The following is a 24,522-nucleotide window of genomic DNA, read 5'->3' on the forward strand; positions in this document are numbered from 1 at the left end:
TCAAAGTAATTTAATGAGTATCTTGCGAGAGCGCAGAAATTTGCTTATGCTTTCCCTAGCATTGCGTCAAGGGAATGTCAAATTTATTGCAGGTGATGTGATATCGCCCTGTGCCTTATACACACTCACGGCAGCAGCGCGCGGGGAGGAACAACTGATAGGGGACATCACCAATCGACTCGTGACACTACAACAGTCAAGCATTTGCAAAGCAACGCAGTTATTTCGGGCGCTCAGAACTGAGATGAGTAACTACCACAACGCGAACCCATATTTATAGATGAAGACAAACCCGATACATTAAAAGAAGGACAACACCAAAGGTGCAAGAAAGTTTTATTATTTTCTCGCCAGTTGTTTTTTAACTAGCAGACTTGTATGCGTGAATGACAAGCATAATCTGTTCTTTGTAAGGGTCCCCGGTGCCCTTGTGCTTAGTGAGAAAGTCGATCGTGAACGTTTTCAGTTCAGACTTCTGAGTTTCGTCCAGCAAAGGATAGACAGGATTTAACAATGTGAAGAAATCTGCAAAAAATGAAAAGCGAGAACACAAGATAATGCAGACCTCAATTCCCCATATGAGGCAAGCCAAACATAACAGCAAAACCGACCGAAAAAGGCAGACCGTCTGTATTTATCGGCAGAATAAAATTCACAATGCGTACGCCCCTGCCTCTATCAGAGTTAACTTTTTTTTTTTTAATTTTATGGTACGCAACAGTCATTTGACAAACTCCCACATCGTGTTCATTTGCAGGCGGCATCCAAATGCTTTCATGCCGCCACAAGCGTGTACCACTTTGTTACTGTTGCCTTTTGTTTTCTATACGGCATGATGCTGTAGCGGACATGAAAAAAAAAAGCTGCTTTCATCAGCAATATCGCGCGCTGTCGTTCTGCTATTGAAAAGTTGATGAACTTAGTTTCCTTACTTAAATCCGTAAATGATGTCTTTAGCCATTCTAAGATAGCTGCCACTACAAAGGAAGAGCCTTTGAAGGCAGTGAGAAAATATGGGATTTCGCTTATAATTAAAGATTTTTGGACAAACTTCTTCCCATGACAGCAGCACTCGTGGCTTGTGTTTCCTATGGCTGCTTGCTATCGGGTTTTGTGGTAACTGAATGCAATTAGAGGTAACACAGGGTAATGCCGACAATTCTCTGTCACACTTGCTGCTATATTGTCAATAAAATTTGGGGACGCTTGAGCTTCGCCCTGAAGAGTACAACGCGAAAGCGTAATCGGGCCCCGTTTCCATTGCCTTCTCAATCGCTAGCCAGGCTTAGCTCCTCGGCCGCCACGTCAACCGTGTCGCCAAAAAAGTAACTTTTCGCAGTATCAAACTACCCCAGAACGCCTGCTGCAAGTACGATTGCGAAGTGCCGCTACATAATACAGGAAAAAAATTCACAGCATATCCACGGGTGAATGCTGAAGAGCTTGGGCGAAGCTCCTCAAGCAATCATGGTTGCACCGTGAAATCTTCAGTGGTTTTGTCCAGCAGTAATCAAAGCGATAGCCCAGTACATCATCAAAGACGTGATAAACACTGTATATATTTATACAAGAAATTTTATTATTCGTCAGTGGTAGCTAGACGTAGCTTCCGTTCCCCCTTCATTATTACGTCTTTATGGTCGGTGAAGTGATGGATCGGTGATGGGTCGTAGTGGGATGTTTGCAAAGACGAAGTAGTGGGCAGTTTGCAAAGGAACGGTGATGGCAGATACTGTTGGGGAGATACTGCCGGTTACGCCTGACACCTGACGCGTGACAAGGTTAGACTACGAGGAGGTTCGCCCCTAAAAAATCCGTAAACACGGGGTGGGTGCTCGAGCCGACATTTCGACAAGCGGGCTTGTCTTCTTCAAGACTGGAGTTCCAGACTTGAAGAAGACAAGTCCACTTGTCGAAACGTCGGCTCGAGCACCCACCCCGTGTTTACGGATTTTTTCTTCGCAAGCTTCCACCTTTCCCTTGCTGCCGTTTATTACATTATAATTCGTCATTTTGGGAATTAGCGAGGTACCAATTACACGTCTCTAAGTCATGATGTACACTTTGTTAACATTGTCGATGCAGAATGAGCTCTTTAATGAAGCCTTTAACCACCAACTCATCGTGCAATTCAGATGTTGCGATGGCCGGTGCGATTTTACGATTCTTCCTGCCTATTTTGTATGTGTTAACGTGACTCCTCGCTCTACATGACACCTGCATAGAACTTTTATTGCGATAGCAATTTTATGGACACTCTCGGCTGATTTTTGCCCTCGCCGTCGCCGTCATGCCCCGGATATCTATATTGTCACGTGGTCGTGACGTCGTTGAAGGCAGCAGTCAGCATGTCAGAGATGAAACTCTTTATTTGGCCGAACTTGTAGCCGGTAAACTGAAAGACAAACTACAGCAATGCACTGATAGCGTCGAACAGGGCGTCGACCGTCGATCAACTGAGAAGCGGTCAAGTGCGTCGGCTTTTATACAGGCGCCATCGAACGTTCCAGCGATATTGCTGGTGGCGGCGTTATCTCTCGATAAAGCTGGAACATTCGCGTGCGGCGCGAAATCTTAACAAAATGATCTACTACAATCGAGAAGCTTCTCGAACACTGCTTCGCGGACAGCCTCTAGTGTTGATAACCGTCCTTGCTGGTCAAACCCAAAAAACATCAAAATAAAACAAGAAGTGGGCGTGGCAATGTGTATGTATATATATGTAAAAAGGCACAAAGCAAGATAAGCAGAAGAAAAAATCCGAAGCACTCAACCGGGGATTCGAACCATCGACCCCTCGCTCCACAGCCCGCCGCATTAGACAACTCACTCATGCCCCATGTATGCGCGGGCCACATAGCGGCGAGCTAATTATATACACCATTTACCGCTGGTGGTAAGCAAATCTCGGAGGAGCTTGAGCGTGTTTTCTATCACGCAACGCCTATAATTTTCTTTCAATTTGAGAAAGAGAGAACACTTTTATTATTCAGGCCTCAAGGATCGTCCCCATTGGGTGGAACCCTTAGTTCAGGGCCCCATTGGCTTCCGCCACACCACGTGCCCGCTGGAACAGCCGATGCTGCTCCTGCGGCCCTGAGCTGGTCAGCGCAGTCTCCCAGGAGTATTGTGAGGGTGAAGGAATAGGACGGCAGCCCAGTGGTTGTGGACATTCCCAGGTGCAGTGATACACCGTGGGCTTCGCACCACTATAGGGGCAGTATGAGGGATATTGTGTGGGGTGGAAGAGATGAAGGACGTAAAGACAGGGGAATGAATTAGTATGAAGCTGCCGCTAAGCAACAAAACTGACCATGAGACGCGCATGCCAAGGGGGTCCTTTTCTGTACCCTCTCGCGATATTAAAGAAGAAACAAAGAAAGAACACCGGGCACACCTTGCATCAGACGCTCCCGAGTGGCAAGAAACGCAGGGGGTCACTCCACGCGCCGTAGTTTAAAAGAAAAAGAAATATCTAAGAGCATCTGATTCTCCATTGTCGACACTTGCAGCGCGTTGCTCAAGCACAAAGGCGTAACAACTGTGACAGGCACTGCAAGTATCGAGCTTCTTCTCGTTATTCGTGTGACATTCCAATTTCTCGCTACCGTATTCAATGATTCGCCCTTGCGGCGAAACTGTGACTTTTTTCCCAAAAGACTTTCGTGCAATAGCGTAGCGCTGTGGTAAGACATCTGCGTGCCGCGCGGAAGGTCTCAGTTTAATAAAGATTACATTTGTATTCCTATGAATGAGCAAGATATATTGAAGCATTCGTCGACCCCAGAGGAATATATTAACGAAAGTTACATATGATATCCACATCACCGCATCGTAAAGTGCGCTTCGTCCACCAGAACGATGAGTTGTCCTCTTCATTTCTTAAGAGGCTGGGCGATGGCCTCATGCTGACCGAGGATGATGTCAGATTGATTGACAGCCAATTGTAGACTAGGCTACGTAGGCCACATACGCCCAGGTAATCTACGAATAGGAGAAACACCATCCACTGATGTTGGTTTACGTAGCACTATTCAGGCCTACCAGCCTCGACGGCCTATACCTCACCAACGCGAAGGTTGGCTTCAGGTTCCGACATGCCGCCGGCTCTGTCGACAAACAATTTGTCGACGAAATGACCGAGGCATCCACGAATTCCAACAGCTCTACTATACCACATACTTCACTACACATGGACCCCTCGTCACCACGATCACGACCGGATACTATAACAAGTCATGACCAGCTGCTGGTGCTCACTGATCACGGTGATGACGCCCTTGTTCAAGAACTGTCAAGAACTTCTTCCACACATGCACACGGGTTCGTGAAACGTGCGTGTGTTCTCGGGACACGTATAAGCACTACATATCACCCTAATGCTTCTGGTGTTGGTAATACCCACGTTGCCATGGGCAGCGTTACCCAACCGTAAACAACTGGTATATAACACATATGCGGCTCTTCAGCATATATATGTGTGCGTATAAAATTGATACAAATCTTTAGTATCATTTTGTAACGTGTCGCTCACTAAAAAAAGTTACGCCAGTCACCTACCCGCCGCATGCTTCGCATAACATCGACTCCCACGGTACGTGGGATCTGCCGATTTTTTTTTAATTATGTCTTAACAACTAGCCCCCCAACGTACGCTTCTCTAAATTCCACAGTCTGCAGGCGCGTTTTTAAAGAGGTGCTTTCTCACGTTAGAGGGTGGCAGCAGCCCACACCAATGCACGCTAGACACAAATCAAATGTGACAATACATTTTTGTTGAAAAGAAGCCACCTGAACGAAGTTCTGCTGCAGCAAAATAATTATAGCTTTATACTTACGTGCAATGCAAGCTGATAGCAACAGGCAAGGGCACTTTCAGCATAGGCCACTTTTGCCCGTTCTGTCTTGTGAACAATGCAAATCAGTACACATAATATTGAAAGCGTGTATTGCCTGACATAAGCGTTGTTCACCCCAAAATTTGGGATCGGAGTTTTTTTATCTTAATTTTTGAAAATGAGCTTTTATTAACTCGCTTCTTTAACTATTCCTTTTTTGCTTTCGCGCTGCCAGTAGGAAGAGAATCATTCCCAGGAATATTTGAAATGTTTGATTCTACATTGGACACTTTTTTTTTCAAGTTTCTGCGTGACATAGGAAATGCGCGAAGGCGAACGAACTTTAATTCGCTCTATTGCGAATTAAAGTTAGCAAATTTTTTTTTCTTGAGGCGTGTTTGCCATTTCCTCACATTTTATTTTTCTTTCTCTTCTGACCAGCGCAAGGAAAGCGTGGATGCAATTCACAGTGATCCGTATTAAAACCAGCCGAAAAAAATTTCGGCGCGACATTTATAGTTCGAATTATATTCGACCGCGAAATCGGACAATATTGCGGCAAGCAATAACGGGACCATGAAGTGTCATAGCGCTAGCACACAGAGACGCAACAGGACGACCAGTTGTGAGTTCTGTTGTCTCTTCCTCGGCCGTGTCTGCTAGCGCTATGATGGTTTTGATGCATTTAACCAACTAGCCCAAAAAACCACGTTGAATAACGGGTCGCCCGCGCCGCCACCTTCAAATATTTTTTTTGCTGCGTCTGGAGCCTTTTTTGGAAATAAAATTTTCAGTTTCGCGCACTTTGAATATTCCCACATAACATACAAAAAAAGCCAGGCAAAACAAAAATATCGAGCAGACATGCGTGTTCGATCACTCGTGGAATCACCCGCGATAAGGTACTGGAAAATGTCCCGCGTGCCGTTAAACATCAGCTCCAAAGGTCCCGGGTGCGTGGCAGCCATAAGTTTGTTTCTGTCCTGTTCGTACCTGAAGATGTTTGCATGTTCAATTTCATGATGAGCTTGGTCCGAATCACTTCACAAGCAAGCGGAGTGAGCTTTGTCGCTCCCACAAGGCTGGCCAGGTGTGAGCGCAGCGACGTAATATCCTTCATTTCGGTGGTCTCTGGAACGTAAGCTTTCAATATCTGCAAAACATAAGTAAGAAGAATGACAGCAGCTTGACTTTCTTTATGTGCTACATTTCTACCATTTGTATTTTGCGCTCCAGTAAAAGGAGCCAGCAGTGCATTCAATGTAGCAGTGCCAAAAGCCACAGTTACGACATCAGTGGGTGTTAGGAACGCTGTGGGACAAATAAATGTGAATGCTTATCAAACGGCTGTTCAGTGCACAAAACATTACATTGAAAATGTTTTCGGAGACGCCAGCAGGAATGTCCAATGTAGCTTCGCTCCATGAAGCCCATCGCCGAGTTCAGTGCTAAATCACACTGCCGAAGACGGCAGGATATGGATATGCCATTGCGTAAACTTCCGCGTCAGTCATTGAATATCAATCAATCAATCAATCAATCAATCAATCAATCAATCAATCAATGAACAACTAATCACCTATGCCTACAGGTCCGAAAAGTTTTTTGTATTAGCTGTGTTGCATGTTCTAGCAAATGAACATTAAATTTTATCGATTAACCAATAGGTTGCTTATCGTTCACAGGAACAAGCCAGATGTTCGCATACTGGTGCATGGACAGAGCACTAAGTGCTGCGTAACTACACGGGAAAATTTACACGAGCGCAAAGACGTGCAAAAGCTACAACCTAAAAATTGGCGGACGCTTAAGCTTCTTCTTTAAGAGTTGAACGTGATAGCGATATCCGGCCCCATCCTCAGCGTGCTCTATTTCGCTTGTCATTATGTTCAGTCGCCTGGTCTCACGCACGCACGCACGCACGCACGCACGCACGCACGCACGCGCACACACACACACACACACACACACACACACACACACACACACACACACACACACACACACACACACACACACACACACACACTCGACATACCTATAGTAAAGGTAAAGGTTTCCGCACTCTTCAATAGCACTTTTATGACAACAGTGTACCCACTACGTGTATGTAAGAGACTGCGCACACTAATGTGTATGCCCTTTGTAATTGGAGGCATGCTTTAAACCAGCACCAATTACACGCGTGATACTTTTTCGAAGTTGCGATGCACTCTCTACGTGTTCGTAAGGGAATACGCACAGTAATGTGTGTGCCTTTTGTAATGGGTGGCCGGCTTTGAACCATCAACTCGTTATGCAGTTCACATGGTGTGACGCCCGATGGCAATATACGCTTGTACCCCGTTTCCTGCGATATTACATCTCGTACTGTGACACCTGTAGACAGGATGCGTATGTTTGTGAAGCATTAAAGTTAATTTCAGTGCAGTTCCAAGCAATGCTCATTGTAAACCGCACACTTTTAGATATACTAGAGTTAAATTCATGCGTACGTCACGGGTGTCCGCTCTCGCCTTTGCTCTTTGCTAGATACCTGGAACCACTATGTTTAAGTGTGCTTCTAAATTCTAGCATTAGAGGATACCGATATGAGGCTGAGGAAATTAAAGTTCTAGCTTATGCCGAAGACATTGCCTTTTTTTGCATCGATAAACCCAGTGTTCAAGAAGGGTAACCACCACTTTAGCTTCTGTGAAATTGCTGGAGCCAGCATAAACTTTGGTTAAAGCAGAGGATTCTGGCTGGGCATGTGGGCTCAAACTCCCTCAGTGTTCTCAAATATCCATTGGAATGCGACTGCTATGCTGTATCTAGGTGTGCCTCTCGATAACTATCGTAACAGCGGCCCACATTGGAGGTCCGCGATAACTAATATCCGCCGAAAGGTGTCAACATGGCACGGACGAGACCTTTCCATTTTTGCGAGAGCTAAAACGTACAATATATTTCTTGCATCGAAGCTTGCCGGTGTTCTGCAAGTATTGCACTGCTCTCGTGTGCATATTCAAGCATTTCACAGAATATTTTCTTGTTTTATTTGGTGCTCTTCATGGCAACCTACGAAAGAGACAACCTTTTTCTTCCACTTGAGAAGGGAGGCCTCAGTCTGGTGCATTTGTTTGTGCGACAGTTGGTGTCGCAATTTTTTTTACCTTAAGGATGTCACCCCTTTCTTTTGGCAGACATTCGCAACCATCTGAGTTACCACCTTCCTTTTAAATGCGAAGCATTTCTTAGCGAACTTCTGCGAGTTTGAGCGTATCTATCTATCTATCTAGCCGCCTACGGCTTTGTGCTCTCCTGGCCGTTTCGTTAATCGGATGTATACCAAAATTGGTATGGAATAACATGACCGTATTACGAACATAAATGACAGGTCATAACATGAAAATCATGACATGCATGTCATGAACAGCATGATTTACTCTCCACGGCCTTGGGGCTCTTGCGGCCATTCCGTTAGTTTCATATATACCAAAACTGGTATGACGTGACAAGAGTTCATGACGAACATAATGACAGGTCCTAACGTGCAAATCATGACACGCATGTCAGGTGCGGCATGATTTACATGACATGGTCTCGGGGCGCTCGTGGCCGTTTAAATGAATGGATATATACGAAAACTGGTATGACGAGACATTTCGACATGACGAACATAACAGACACGTGGCAACATGAAAATCATGATACGCGTGTCATGCATGTCATGATTTACATGCCACGCTCATGACGCACTCGCGGCCGCTTCGCTAGGTTGATATACCCCAAAATTGGCATTGCGCGATGTGACTGTATGAAAAACATGAATAACAGGTGGTAACATGAAAACCATGACATGCATGTCATGGTTTAGATGCCACGCTCATGGTGCATTCGCGGCCGTTTCGCTGGCTTAATATACACCAAAATTGGTATTGCGCGACGCGACTGTATGACGAACGTAAATTAGATGTTGTAACATGAAAATCATGACACGCGTGTCATGCACGACATAATTTACATGCCACGCTCATGACGCACTCGCGGCCGTTTCGCTTATGTTGATATACACCAAAATTGGCATTGCGCGAATTGACTGTATGAAGAACATGAATAACAGGTGGTAACATGAAAACCATGACATGCATGTCATGTATGTCATGATTTACATGCCACGCTCATGGTGCATTCGCGGCCGTTTCGCTGGCTTGATATACACCAAAATTGGTATTGCGCGACGCGACTGTATGACGAACGTAAATTAGAGGTGGTAACATGAAAATCATGACACGCGTGTCATGCAGGACATAATTTACACGCCACGCTCATGACGCACTGGCGGCTGTTTCGCTAGGTTGATATACACCAAAATTGGTATTGCGCGATGTGACTGTATGAAGAACATGAATAACAGGTGGTAACATGAAAACCGTGACATGCATGTCATGTATGTCATGATTTACATGCCACGCTCATGGTGCATTTGCGACCGTTTCGCTGGCTTGATATGCACCAAAATTGGTATTACACGACGAGACTGTATGGCGAACGTAAATTAGAGGTGGTAATATGAAAATCATGCCATGCGTGTCATGTACGACATGATTTACATGGCACAGTCATGGTGCGCTCGCGGCCGTTTCGCTCGCTTGATATACACCAAAATTGGTATTGCGCAACGTGACTGTATGACAAACATATATGACAGGTGGTAACTTGAAAATTATGATATGCATATCATTTACGGCGTGATTTACATGCCACGCTCATTGTCCGATCGCGGCCGTTTCGCTAGCTTGATATACACCAAAATTGGCATTGCGTGACGCGAATGTATGACGAACATAAGTTACAGGTGGTAGCATGATAACCATGACATGCATGTCACGTGTGGCATGATTTACATGCCACGCTCATGGTTGACTCGCGGCCATTTCGCTCCTTCAATATACACCAAAATTGGTATTGTGCGATGTGACTGTATGACGAACATAAATTACAGGTCCTAACATGCGAATTACGTTATGCATGTCATGTACGGCATGATTTACATGACACTGTTAAGGTGCGCTTCCGGCCGTTTAGATAACTGGATATATACCAAAATTGGTGGGGCATGACAGGAGTGCGTGATGAACATAATTGACCGGTCATGCAGTGTATATACCAGAATATACGTTTCATTGGCATGGTATATACCGCATTGTACATGCACGCGTGCATGGCAAACATGCGATATATGCTGAACTAGATGCCATGGTATGAATGATTCCATTCGGCTCAAAAATAAACAAAGATGTATGCAGCTCTTTGCTGGCTGCTTCGCATTACATCGATTCCCACAGTGCGTGGGATCTGCCGGATTTTTCTGTATGTCACGACAAGTGTTGCTAAGGGATCGCAGATGTGGGGATTCTTAAATGAAATTGTTGATACTGTGAACTTTTTGAAAAGCAGATTTTCATTTGAATATTTATATAGTGTAAACAGAACAACGCTAACCGCTGCACTTGTGAATAACATTTTCCCTGAACCTGTATATCGACTGCCATATTTGCTTTTGCCTGTCCATGATGTATTATTCCGTGCACGTAGAATGTGTATATCGCCAGCAGCGAAAATGTTTTTCTTTAAACTGCACATGTCCACTTTACCAGTGAAGACATGGCTCAATGAAAAAGCAATACATCTGCCCTGGACTGTAAATTGTCAACTCTGTAACCAACCTGAGACGATAGAGCATTGTTTTGTCCATTGTCGTGACGCATTTTATTTCTGGGACATTTTAAAGAGAACGATCAGAAAAGATCTTCCTATCACAGCTCACGGTATTAGGTTCCTCCTCTTCAAAAAGAGCCCCACCAATAATACCCTCTTGCGTCCCGACTATGGGGAATTGTCCAATACATTGGACAACTCGTTGTCGTCTGCTCCAACCGTAGCACCCACTACGTGCCGTTGAAAACTTTTTTTTTTCAACGTCTACTAGCGCCCTCTCTCATGTGTGGGCAAAATCAATGCAGCGGCGTGCCTAGAATACTAGTTCAAAATGGCAGCGGTGAGCAGTGGCGTGTTCTACGGCCGCACTCGTCAAACTACGTAATTTGACTTGCACTTCTGAAGTTTGTTTACTTGCTTATCATTTTTAAGTACCTTATCATTTTTAAAGTACCTTTTAAGTATATCATTTTCGCCGTGTTATTTGGTCCTGATGTCAAATATATTGGGCATCAGGACCAAGTCAAGGACTGACGTCCAGTATATTGGACATTGCACCACATACAAACCCCAACTTTTACTAAGCTACGCTTTACCACTTTTTGCCTACGTGGTCTATTCGAGCTTTACTGAACATCTTGAAAAAGTTTGTGCACCTAACATTAACTGGGCACTCGGGAGGATACACCATATCATTTGTTTATGCTATTAGGACTTTATTCGCTACGGAAAAGTCGCATGATCGACAGGCACGCCGAACCACCACGATCGACGAGGTCTGTCTTCCGAGAAGAAGCTGCTCAAGTGCGCAGTGTTGTTGAGACTTTTGAGCCCGTTCCGGAGTGGCTTGTACTTCTGGACGCTTGTGTGTGTTTGCCTGACCTTTGAAATGCCTCCTATTGTTAGGTGTTATGTGGGTGTTGTGTATGTTATGGTAATATTAATGTGACGAATTATATAGTGTGCGGTTCACAGCAATAACAGGCCATCTTTCCATGAAAAAAAGAAAAAAGAAATGGAGTGGCTCTGTGGTAGAACACCTGCTTGCCACGCAGACGGCCTCGGTTCGATTCTCACTCGGACCTAAGATTTTTAAATGCGAAGCATTTCTTAGCGAACCTTTTGCACTTTGAGCGTTTCTATCTACGTATCTATCTATCTATCTATCTAGCCGCCTACGTCTGGGTGCTCTCATGATCGCCTCCTTAACTTGGTGTAGACCAAAATTGGCTTGGGAGGGTAGGAAGATTTGACGAATCTGATTGTCGGGTCATGAGATGAGTAACGTGAAAATCCTGTCGTGTACGTCGTCAAACCCTTTCCACTAGACATGTGTGGCACATACCCGTTTACCACGGGCCTCGGTGTACGGGTATGCGCCACAGGTGATTGACAGTCTATATATACTCAGGAAAGCGAGAACAGACATTGGTAACTTAAATGCGAGAGCGTTAAGAAAAACCAACATCGGCAGTGTTGACTTGACGAATGGAAAGAACAAAAATTAGGATCCCAACAGGATTCGAACCCAAGCATTCTTCATGGCAGTCAGGTATTCTACCACTGAGCCACGCCAGGTTTATAAACTGGTTTGGAAAAACAGCCTATGCAGGCGTAATACCGGTGCAACGTCAATTGTGGTTGTAGTGCTCGCTATCTAATCTTACAAGAAAGCAATAAGCACTACATGACACTCCTACAATATGTACTACTACGATACAGGCGTCATATCAGATTAGCGTCTGTGGTTCCAGTGTTGCCTCCGCTTTTATAGCAGTATAATAAACATTACATTTGTATGTATTCCTATGATTCAGCAAGCTATATTGAAGCACTGCTCGACCCCAGAGGAAAACATTAACGAAAGTTACATATGATATCCACATCACCGCACCGTAAAATGCACTTCGTCTGCCAGAATGACGCAGTGTTCTCTTCATTTCTTACGAGGCAGGGGATGGCCTCATGCTGGCCGAGGATGATGCCTGATTGATTGGCAGCCGCTTTGTAAACTAGGCAACGTAGGCCACATACGCCCAGGTAGTCTAGGAATACGAGAAGCGCCATCTACTGATGTTGGTCTACTATCCAGGCCCATACCTGAACAACGCGAAGGGTGGCTTCAGGTTCCGACATGTCGCCGGCTCCGTCGACAGACAACTTTTCGACGAAATGGCCGAGGCATTCACAAATTCCAACAGCTCTACTATACCACATACTTCACTACACATGGACCCCTCGTCACCACGATCACGACCGGATCCTATAACAAGTCATAACCAGCTGTTGGTGCTCACTGATCGCAGTGATGATGACCTTGTTCAAGAACTTTAGCGTCATTTTGTAACGTGTCGCTCAGTAAAAAAATTACGCCACAGTCACCTTACCGCCGCATGCTTCGCATAAGATCGACTCCCATGGTACGTGGGATCTGCCGAATTTTTTATTAATTTATTTTTTCGGTCACGGACAGGATGATTTTTCGCTCACAACCAGCGACGCCGACACCGACGCCAACACCGGAATTTCTGCGGAACGAGCTCTTTACCGCTATCGCGTTAATATGTATTACTACTACTACTTGTACTACTACTACCAGTGGAATTACGACTATTAGTAGAATTAACAACCAACAGCAATAATAATAATAATAATAATAATAATAATAATAATAATAATAATAATAATAATAATAATAATAATAGTAATAATGATGATTATGATGATGATGATAATATTAATAATAATAGCAATAATAATAAGAAGAATAACTTTCTTGGCGCATTAGCTTTAAGGAAATGCTTGCTAACCTCTCAATTTCGCAATGGTCGTTGCCGGAAAAGAAAATCCGAGGTAGTCATTATAACTTTAAGACCTGGCAGCGGCATTTCACCTGAAAGCAAATGCTCTGCGAGGTTTAGTTACTCGTCTCGACGCACTTTCTCAAGCACTCACTTCGGAGAACTTGGCCCACCGCGGCGCAGCCACCATGGCCTTCAAGATGTCGAACAGCACTATGTTGTCTGAGAAGACGAGGAAGCATTCCGCGCACGGGGCCATCAGCGTCTCGATGTTCCTCATGGCACGGCGCTGATCGGCCGTCCAGTGCATCGTCAAAAACGAGTACACCCTCTGGAAACGTCCGTGTTCGCGTACGAACCGAGCGGCGGCGTCTTCGGACGTCAGGTCCAGGGCTCTATACTCGATCCTCGGGTGAGCGCGGTTCTCTCGCGCAAAGTCCAACATGGCCTCCGAGTTGTCCACGGCCACGAGTCGCTGGCAACGGGACGGCAGGCGAGGCAGCAACTGCTTAAGCGTGAAACTGCGTGACAGGGAGTTTGACTGCCCACGTTAGCAACCACTTTGTGCCCTTGTTTGTACACATATTCCGTGTTTTAGCCAGACGCCATCGACAACTCTTAAGTTTGTTTACGCCCTGTTCTGTTTCTTGTCCTTAAAAAAGACATACATACATGGGCAGTTTCATTAGCAGCTCGGTCACCATTGGCTTTGGCATTAGATAGTATATACGTTCTTACTTCACTATCATAATACCTGTCGTCGCTTCAAAACCAGAAACGTGACACGGGTGTTCAACACCGTATGAGCTCAAACGAGTGGTCGCATGTTACGTACGACTAAAACAATCTGGACTAGAGCACTGCACGGGTTCGGGCATACCCACAAACCCGGGCCTGGGCCGGCCCGGGTCGGGTAAAGTAGTTTTCATGGCGGACCCAGGCCGGGCTTGGGCCTGAAGCTCCGGGCTTAGGGCCGGGCCCGGGTTTGAGGTGGCGGGCTCGGGTCGGGCCGGTCTTGGACTTTGCTCTGTTTGTTCTACATACGTTCTGCATATGTATATGTTCCACATATATTATCTCGAAAAAACGTTTTTATGTGAGCAAACTATTTGGAGAATTAACTACAGACATAACTAATTCGCGCAAAAAACAACGGACAAAGTGAAGGCAACAAACAGGACTCGGCGCAAAGTCCTGTTCATTCTTTTTTGCGCTAATTAGTTATGTCTGTAGTCAATACGCACCAACTAGCCCAACTCGCTTCTCTAATGGAGAATTAGGTTTTATGAGGTACAAGTACTCAACTTCTTTTGCGTCTTGCATATGGGTTTACATCATTGTGGAAGATAAAGGCAGCGTTGCAAAGTTCACCAAGACGGCAGACAGGAACGACACATGCGGTGCGTATCTAACAACTGATTTAATGGAACGAAAAAAAGTTCCGCCGCCGTGGCGTAGCGGTACGGTGCTCGGCTGCTGACACGAAAGTCGCGGTTTCGATACCGGCCGTGGCGGTCGCATTTCGATGGAGGCGAAATTCTAGAGACCTGTGCATATAGGTCGGCAGAAAATGTGGAGCTCACTCAGACTCACTCACTCACTCAGACTCACATATGTTTTGCCCTTAGGGCTCACTCGGACTCACACTCACCATAAATTTTTCTCAACCGGACTCACTCGGGCTCAAACTCACCTAAATATTACTCCCTCGCATTCACTCAGACTCACAACTCGATCTGACTCTGAGTGAGCCTGAGTGAGTCGACTCATGACTCCGTTAGCATAAAATTAAATTTTTTATCAGGATGCCAACGCACTTAAACGCGAATATCTCAGACCATCGTTACTCTACGATACACATTTGGAACTAATACCTTCACATACGAGTTAATAATAATTGCAAGCTAGTAAGGACATTTTTATTGAAAGATGTGACTCACACGAGATGTTTCTATCAAGAACTTCGTTTGAAAAATCTTTCGGGGGGGGGGGGGGGTGTAAGACACGCCTTTGATCGATAAATATTGAGCTGGCGTACGAACGCTAGTGTGTTGAATATCTATGAGTAGACGTGATCAAGTATCAGTGTGAGCCGCCATAAGACTGATAGTAATGCTGAAGTTCAGTAGCTCTCACCATAGGTCGGCAAAAAAATTTGGAGCTCATTCAGACTCACTCATACAATATATTTTGCCCTTAGGGCTCACTCGGACTCGGCCTCACCAAAATTTTCTTCAACCGGACTCACTCGAACTCAGGCTCACTAAAATTTGTCTCAACCGAAGTCACTCAGACTCAAACTCACCAAAATATTATTCACTCAGACTCACACACATGGCTCGATCTGAGTCTGAGTGAGTCTGAGTGAGTGGACTCATGAGTGAGTTTGCCGACCTATGGGCCTGTGGACTGTGCGGTGTCAGTGCACGTTATAGAACACCAGATGGTCGAATTTTCCAGAGCCCTCCACGATGGCGTCCCTCATAATCATATTGTAGTTTTGGGACGTTGAACCCCAGATAATATTAATAATAATGAAACGAAAAAAATTCAAAAGGAGTGGGCAAGGATATAAAGGAGAGGGCTCTGTGGGCAAACCGCGCATGAGCACACATAAATGCTAACAGGGGTAAGAACACGTGCAATTATCTCTTGGAAATTTACGTTCACAAAATGACATATCAGTATCCAAGGTGTGCGGTAATTAAGTATATGTGTCGTTCCTGTCTGCCGTCGTTGTGAACTTTGCAGCGCCGCCTGTATCTTCCACTATATTCCCACTAGCCCCTACCACAGAGCCACGCCATTGCTCCAAACTAGCCCCTACAACCTCTTCTGAATGCTACTTCATTGATCTCAAAAGGACGAGCTAAACGAAAATAGACCAGGCGCTTATATCCGTAACTTTTCACTATACTGTGCTTTATTAATCGCGTTCGCTATTAATTTTTTATCCCAAATGTTATTTTGTAGTCGCAGTAATAAATGTAATATAATAAATTTATATCTATAACCTATCATCGGAAGAGCGATCACTGAGCTCCAAAACGGGGAAACGTTCTTGAAAGTTCCAGCAGTCTACTAAACGAAAGGTCTGCGCGGAGTCTCGTTACATAGAATCCCTATAAAGTGGTCACATGATGCGACATGGACGTGCGCAGCCTGCTCTGTGTGCACACATTATTAACGTCTGAGCTTTCGTCTTGTTCCCCTATATGGTGTGAGAGCTACATGATACTGCAGCAACAGCGTTGAAATGTGCAGGAACAGGTCCATTAAACAAGGTGTTCAGCAAAGTGTGTTCACTGGACGAAATATCTGGCTCGGAAAAAAAAAGACAGTTACGAATTCCGTGCCGGGTGATGTCCCCTTACGTCGAACCATATCCGTCCGATGAGTAAGCGACGAGAAGCTTATTCCCGCCTTTATAACCAAAGTGGAACGAATCCTAAAAATAGATCGAAATCTGTTCACCTCCTGCCAGTCATACCCGCGTAGCCCATTTGACACCTTGTGCCGATACGGCATCGTTCGGAAGGCATACACCATTATAATATACACAAAAAGAGCACGCTACAAAGTGTGCATAACATACACTGCAGAAATCTGCAAGGAGAAGCCCTCAAAGAAGAGTTTTATAGATTATATTGAAGAGTGGCACAACTGTCGGGATGAGCTCGACGGCTATGTTCATTCTGCAGAGGTCCACAGAGTCGTCCGAAATTCGATCCAGTGGTGGAAGTCTAAGAGCAACGACTGCCGACGCCTTCACAATTCGCAAGGCAGATTTTGTGCGCCCCTGCGGCTAGCGCAAGCAGTAGAAGAAACTTTAGCGGGGCAAGATATGCGACGCAACAGCGCATGGCGTGCTTAAAGGCGGAATCTCTTGATAATTTGACTTTTCGCAAGTTACATGCAACGAAATATACTGTAAACTATGCCACAAAAACACTTAAAGACTGTATGTACTAGCAGTAGTGTGATATATCAAAAGAATGCTATGAGAAATAGTTGTTTTATTCCTTTTCATTGTTTTTACGTATTTCGAAAAATACACCTGGTGCACAGGGCTAGCTTTCACTTTTATTTATGTTAGTGTTTTTACAACAAAGGTAATAAATTTGGCTTTTTCTATCTGTTTCTGTTGCTGTGGCAAGGTGCTACTATGATGAAGAGAGGTGGCACATATCCAGAAGGGTACACGATTGGGTTTGCTGGTAGAGCGTGCTTTGTGTTTAAATAGAGAGCGCAATAAAAACAAAGTGAAGAGAGCGTTCGGTACTCTGTCTCCTCTGTTCTTATTGCGCTTCCTTTTGAAACTGAACTCATGCCGCAAATCAATTTTATTGCTACAATATCTGCTACCAACTGCTGTTGATGATTCCCATTGTATTTCCTGAAAAAAAATTACTCCATCTCCCACTAAAGGGAACCATGTGGGGATGCGAAGCAGCGCATGAGTCGACTTAAAGTTCCGTTCATCACGGGCACCTTGCCCGATGTTAACGCGTTCTTTCAAGTGCAGCACACCATGAATTTACTGTAGTTGCTGTTGCTGTTACTCTCCCCGAACTCTTGTTGGAGCACGCCACGCAGTTTCATCGCGCGTCTGCAAAATCTCGTTCCCCGACGCCATCACGTAATAGCTGAAAGAGTGTAAGGGGGAGAGGCCATAGCGTCTTACCCCAACGCCACCTAGACAAACGAAGTTTGTCTAGGTGGAGTTGCTTACCCAGCCCCTTACGCAGGCCCGAACGCGCTAGCGCGTGCCAGCGCGTTCTGACTAGGATACAAGGCGTTGGTTCATCGCGCGTCTGAAGAACCTCGTTCCCCGACGCCATCCGCCATCACATAATTGCTGAGAGAGTGTAAGGGGGAGAGGCCGCAGCGTCTTACCCAGCCCCTTACACAGGCCCGAACGCGCTAGCGCGTGCCAGCACACGTGGTTTTGTCTCCGTTACGCCAAGCTAGGACAGCATACGGCAGCCCGGGTCCCTAAAGTGCTCTGCACGTATCATCATCAAAGCGGTCGAAGAACAAGAGGAAGAAGACGTCTCCTTGGCGCGAGCGCGCGCTGAGATGGCTATGCTAGGTGGTAGAAAGCGCACGGTCGCCAATGGAACTACGGACACAGCCCAGCGCAAAAGCTGCTTCGCATCTAGAAATAGATACAGAATACCTCTGCCGAATAACCGCCAATCATACCCAATATTTCCGGTCAACTGTTACCACCGTGAGGCCCTTTCGTGCAAGGAGTTATACTAGGTTAAAGCATACTTGTTAGCGAAGCATGCGCCAACAAAACGTAGATATTTCGCGCACCCGGGCCGGGCCGGGACCGTGAAATCTTTTTCTCGGGTTCGGGCCGGGACCGGGTCTCGCTTCGAGATACCGGGCCGGGTTCGAGCGGGTAAGCTTCAACAAGTGCTGGGCTAGAGCCCGGCCCGGGCCGAGAATCGCGGCCTTTGCAGTGCCCTAATGTGGACAGTCCAGCGTTGAGGCGTCTCATGTGACTGCCACCGAGATTGTACATCTAATACTGCGTCATTAAGCTGAGAGACCCGGCGTCGTAGCTTAGCGTTGAGGTAAATTGCGCTGCTAAGTTCGAAAACGCGGGTTCTCATCTATGGCGGGCGTGTTAGCATGGGGGCGAAATGCAGAAGTGACCGTGTAATACATTTAGACGCACGTTAAATAACTCCAGTGGTCAACATTACACCACAGTCCCTGTAAAGGAATGGCGTTGTTCGAGTCGGCAACGCGCCGATCGAACAACTTCGGCGCCTTTTAACAGCCGAGCTGTTGAGGCTGTTGTGCTTCGTCGTGCAAGACTCCTCAGGGGGTATGCTCCGCAGAAATGGGGCAAGCCCCACTACCGAGTACAGGAGCTGCAAGCGTTAAACGAAAACTCTGCTCCTCAAAGTGGAAGACGAGGGACGAAAAAAGAGCCATAAAGAAAACGATAGAAACAAAGAGAAAATAGAGAGAAATAAAGGGAATAAGACGAAAAAAATAGAAAGACATAGAAAGAGAGAGAAAGAAATAGACACGAAAAGTAGATCGAAAGAACAGAGAGCAAGACAGAGAGAGAAACAGAGAGAAACAAAAAAGAGGGAAAGAAGCAGAGAGGCAGGGAAAGAGATAGAAAGAAAGAGGAAGCGATAAATAGAGAGAGAAGGAAAGGGTAGAGAGAGAAAGACAGATATAAAGAGCGAGAAGGAGAAGGAAATAGACAGCGAAAGATATAAACAAACAGAACGAATGAAATAGAAAGAAACACATACAAATAAAGAGATCCAAGGAACAGAGAGAAAGAGAAAGCAAGAGCAGCAAGAAAGAGGAGAAAGAAAGAAAAAAATCGCCAGGCCTGCGCCGAACATGCAGCACAGGTAGAGCGAAAGCTGGAAAAGCGGCCTTTGTAGAGCCCTTTGTACACTCCCTTGGGGCAACTAATACAAGTACACTTGCAAGGTACCCACTACACCGTAAATCATCGTAATTTTTGTGAAGTAGGAAAGCACTCACTATGCCATTATTCGTCATTTTGCGTAGAAGCGAGATACCCGCTGCGCATCTGTAAGGCCATGTGTGCACTTTGTTTGTGCTGTGGCTGATGACGATGAAGAATTATGGCTGAGCCCTTTTTAATGGGTTGGAAGCATTCAACGACCCACTCGATCAGGGGCGCAGCCAGAAATTTTTTTCGGGGGGGGGGGGTTCAACCATACTTTATATATGCTCGTTCGTGCGTTTGTATGCGTGCGTGTATATATACGCAAGCAAAATTGAAAAATTTCGGGGGGGGGGGTTTGAACCCCCCCAACCTCCCCCTTGGCTACGCCCCTGCACTCGATGCGCAATTCGCATTGTGTGACGCCTGGTTGTTATTTTGCTCTTCTACCACGCTACATTACATATGTTAACACGACTCCTTGCCCGACATGACGCCTGCATAGGGTGTTTTTGCGAAAGAGCTTCAAGCAACGGCGTCGCCCTGTGGTAGAATACTCGACTGCCACGCAGAGCCCACGTTCAAAACCCATCCGATCCTAGAGGTTTTACTCTTATCTCAATTTGTAACAGCGAAGTTGTTTAGCAAATCGTTCCTCGTATCTCGTGTCACGAAACTTTCATCATCATAAACGGATCTGCAACAGAAATTGGGTAAATAATACTACTCACCACTGGTCCACTAAAAAAAGAAGCCAACAGTTAACCCAAAAACAGATAACCTTTTACCCTGCATAGGCCTTAATTTTTCATTTGCAATAACCGCCGGCTTCTTGGCCAATACCCCGTAGTGGGTAAGAGCCAGTACAGAGGTACGAGCAAGCAAGAACGGGTATGTGCCACAGAAATTTGTGCGGCCTATCAGAAAACTATCATCATCATGAACGGACACGTGCCAAAGAAATCGGGTGAATCCCGCTACTCACCACTGGTACACTAAAAACGAAGGAGGCAACAGTTAGCCCAACACTAGGGAACGGGAAAGGCGACGGCGGCTGCGAGAAGACCCCAAAGTGATAGAAGGCCTACGCTAACGACGACCTGCCCGTAGGTCCATGAGAGGTGCGAACGCTTGGTTTCAGCTTGAAGTTCTGTCTCTGGAGTTTGGACATCCGTGTCGTGTCTGTGACTCTCTGCGGTTTACCTCGAACCTCTTTGCGCTGAGAATCAACGCAGAAACAACCTAGTATCACCTAGCTAAATCCTAGCAACGGCCTAGAAGCAACCTAGAAAGAACCCTCATGACCTAGCTAAGGCCTACAAACAACCTAGAAGCAACCAGATTAGTCTTTAGAATCGTCCAGTTGCGCTGTGCCAAGCCTTGCGCGTCTTAGTGCAGGCCTCGCCAACTGTTTTGCATTTCGCGCGATAGCGGTTACGGACACCGGCGGCGGCGGTGGCGGGCAACTACGGCACCAAAATCGTTGTTGTTGTGATCTCATAACAGCTTTCGCTGTGAAAAAAAAAAACAAGGAACGCAAGCCAGCTCCGCTCTTCCTTCAGGCTTGGCACCACTATAGCGAAGCTGCCATAATTTTTTTAACCTTATGAAAGTTCACCGTTTCCAGTTAGTAGTGGCAGCCCTGCAACAGGTACGGTGGCTCTATTTGCTTAGAAACTCATCAATAATTTTCGATAAATAACAGACGATCTGTGGAAACCGAAACAGGAATCTGCTTCGTAGGATGTTCACGATTACCTCACAACCTGCACCGCCGTCACGTAGACACATGGCGCCATAGAAAAGAGCGACGTCATTCGACGATGTAAGGAGCAGTGGCCCCTTTTCGGACAGCGGTGATCCTAGCGACGATTTTAGTGTGGGAGGATCACTGTTTGCTTACGTTTGTTCTTTACTGCCTGCTCGGGGAGGGAGCTATGTTTGATACAGCGTCACGAACACGAGGTAGCCCGCATCCGAAGGCATAATAACGGAACTCGCTAGGAGTCTGTGAAATTAATTTTCAGAAAAACTTAATAACTTGCAATCCTATAGTTTGGCACATGTGATTAAAATACCAAATAAAAATTTTATTGAGATCATTGCATATCGAAAAAAAATTACACCATTTCCCGCTAAAAGGGACCATGAGGCGATGCGAAGCCGGAGCACTTGTACGATCGCGTTCCGTTGGCCTTCTTTGGGCATGCTACCGACCTCGCGTCGTGGAACGCGAAGAGGAACGCTACGCGAGTCTTGCCTTCCCTCTAGCCTGGCCGTTAATTCTCACAGGGCGAGCGGGGAACGTAGTCGGCAGGCGTGTGAGAGGGGGGCAGCGTAGGAGAGGAGAGAGAGGGGGAGGGGGCGCGCATGCGCTGGTGCTCATTGCGGTGTTGCGCAGGAGAGAATTTCGGCATGTCTAGCCAGCGTTTCAGAGGAAGAGTGGAAAGGGGGAGGGGAGAGGGAAAGTGGAGAGGGGTGAGTAGAGAGGGGGGAGGGGAAGTGGAGAGGGGGAGGGGTGGAGAGGGTATGCGCATGCGCAGTAAGGGTGGTCACGCCGCACACCACCACCACCACCGGATTGAACTCCGCCATAAGATACTTCGCATCTAAAAACTGCCGCAGTTGCCCTTTAAAGGGCGCCGGAATGTCATGAGGGCGCTGAGAACTTCAGTATAGCTTTTAAACTGCGCATGCGTTTACCCCCAACCATAATAATAATAACTGATGGGGTCTCACGTCCCAAAACCACGATACGCCATTGAGGGACGTCGTAGTGTAGGTCTCTGGAAATTTAGGCAACCTGGGGTTCTTTAAAGGCGCACCTAATTTCAGCACACGGGCCTCTAGGATATCACCTCCACTGAAATTCGGCCGCCATGGCTGGTATTCGATCCCGCGACCTTCTGGCCCGCATTTGAGCGCCATATCATCTAGACTACCGCGGTGGGTATACCGCCAACCGATAATGCCCGAGAAGGCGAACACGCCGGAGAAAGACATGGCTCGATTTCCCAAATTACTTGCCGTACACCTTTACTCTGTCAAGTGGTCGTCGTGCACTCAGTAGCCCGTAAGTTCTAAACTGACGCTTGTATTTCCTTTACATATTTGTCCTGAAGCTTCGGCAGCAAAGTTTTCGTGATGATTTGGCGCTTTCCAAGGGTCATGCTCATACTGTCAACACGGTAAGCTCAACGAGTGGCGATGGGTGCTCCCTTAATCTCGGACGACATAGGTTACGACTTTGCGCGTTCTTTTCATTCCCCCTACTTGGCGCCACTTGACGTCGGTGAACGGCGTAAGGTACATACTATTAGGGTGAGTCCACTCGCCAAGTGCGATCGACCAACGGTGCGCCCATCGGTCCGGTGACGGCAGCGCCTTTCTGTCACAGGTATGAGGAGACTTAGAGACAAAACGGATTTTCTCTTTCGTCGCCATCACAACTGGCACGTCACGGGAATTCAGTGACAGACGGTCCATCTCGGCCTGTCTGACCGTCTCTCGCACGCGCATGACACAGGCGCTTTTCTCTGTTTGCCACTGACCTACTTTTGGCGCGTCGCTCAATCATTTCAAATTTTCCGCGTAGCGACGGGAGATAAAATCCTTTTGCCTTGAAGTTTCGTCGCCGATAGATATCCGCTGCCGTCACCAGACCGACGGGCGCGCGCCGCTGCTACATTTCACGCGGCGCTATTCTGGACACTGTCGAATTCCGCCATTCATCAACTCTGACTGGCCCACTCTGATCGGCTTAAAATGCCGCTATTGCGGAATTTGACTATATGGCGGAATTTGACAGCGTAACACTTCTGGTCGATCAAGTCCTGCAAGCAAAACGAAAAGTGTCACCACCTCCAGAGTATATGTTACACCACGCATCGGTATTGTCTCCATCACTTACCTCAAATCGCTGCGCAATGCGAATAAAGTAACAAGTTAGTCAAAAGAAACATTTCTTGGCACGGTCTGCAATGCTCCGGTGTGCGGGAATGAATGCGAACTTCGTGCTTTCTACACTGCGCATTCGCAGGCGCGGGGCCAGCAGCTACGCGAGCGTGGCTGGTTTATCTTGGTCGTACGCACAGTGAAGCTCGTTTGCAAGCCTTCTTACGCTGTACTGTATTTCACTGTGCCTTTGCGGGACAGGACAAAAAGCTCTAATAATCGTCGTGGGTCTTGTATGCGTTGGCCTTCTCGAAAATTGAGCGCCCGCTATTTTCCGGTTGTATAGTCCACATGCACTTCATGATCTGGAATTACCGAGCGTATGGCGTTAAAGCACTGGAAGACATGCAAGATATATAAGATATATAAGGACAAAAAGACACCTCGAAGGGTGCAACTGCTTCTATAGAGGAAGGGAAAAGGGTTTCAAGAAGGCGTCGTACGTTCCCGGTCCGCAGCCAATATCGATGAACTGGCAGCCATTCCGCGGTCCGTCTTCGACCGCTGCGCCATCAGGAAGCTCCTCGTCGCGCAAGAATGCGCTATGGAAAAAGTCCAATAAGCCCGCCATTGTGGCCTCGATTGTTTCAGACGCCTCTTCGTAGACTTGAACGCTTTTGGCCGCAGCGAATCTAGCAGACTTCCCATTGGAGGAGATGGCGCTGTCGTCGGCGCTCTTAGGTACTGCTGGTGCGCTCATCCTGCACAAACAAGCACGTGCCAAAATAAAAACGTTCAAATAGCTGTTTAACAAATATTGCTCTGATGGTATGCA

The 24,522-nt window shown here is 46.4% G+C and overlaps 1 protein-coding gene across 1 annotated transcript; it reads right to left on the reverse strand.

Moving 5' to 3' along the window:
- Positions 1-212: 212 nt before the first annotated feature.
- On the reverse strand, positions 213-24,397 carry LOC119391939 (juvenile hormone acid O-methyltransferase). Its single transcript, XM_037659584.2, has 4 exons — positions 24,191-24,397; positions 13,497-13,863; positions 5,832-5,991; positions 213-525 (listed from the first exon to the last, which is right to left on the reverse strand). The coding sequence occupies exons 1-4, from the start codon at positions 24,316-24,318 to the stop codon at positions 362-364; spliced, it is 819 nt and encodes a 272-aa protein (XP_037515512.2). The 5' UTR covers positions 24,319-24,397; the 3' UTR covers positions 213-361.
- Positions 24,398-24,522: the final 125 nt, after the last annotated feature.

The sequence above is a fragment of the Rhipicephalus sanguineus genome, chromosome 4 (genome assembly GCF_013339695.2).
Source record: "Rhipicephalus sanguineus isolate Rsan-2018 chromosome 4, BIME_Rsan_1.4, whole genome shotgun sequence".
In the NCBI taxonomy this organism is placed as follows: Eukaryota; Metazoa; Arthropoda; class Arachnida; order Ixodida; family Ixodidae; genus Rhipicephalus; species Rhipicephalus sanguineus.

Bases quoted from the DNA above. Each gene is read 5' to 3' on its own strand.
- LOC119391939 (XM_037659584.2), bottom strand. From the start codon at position 24,318: ATGGCGGGCTTATTGGACTTTTTCCATAGCGCATTCTTGCGCGACGAG. The intron at 13,864-24,190 runs GTACGACGCCTT...CCTGTCACGCAG, and splicing joins ATTGGCTGCGGACCGGGAAC to TTTCACGCTTAAGCAGTTGC. The intron at 5,992-13,496 runs GTGAGTGCTTGA...TATGTTTTGCAG, and splicing joins GGTGGGCCAAGTTCTCCGAA to ATATTGAAAGCTTACGTTCC.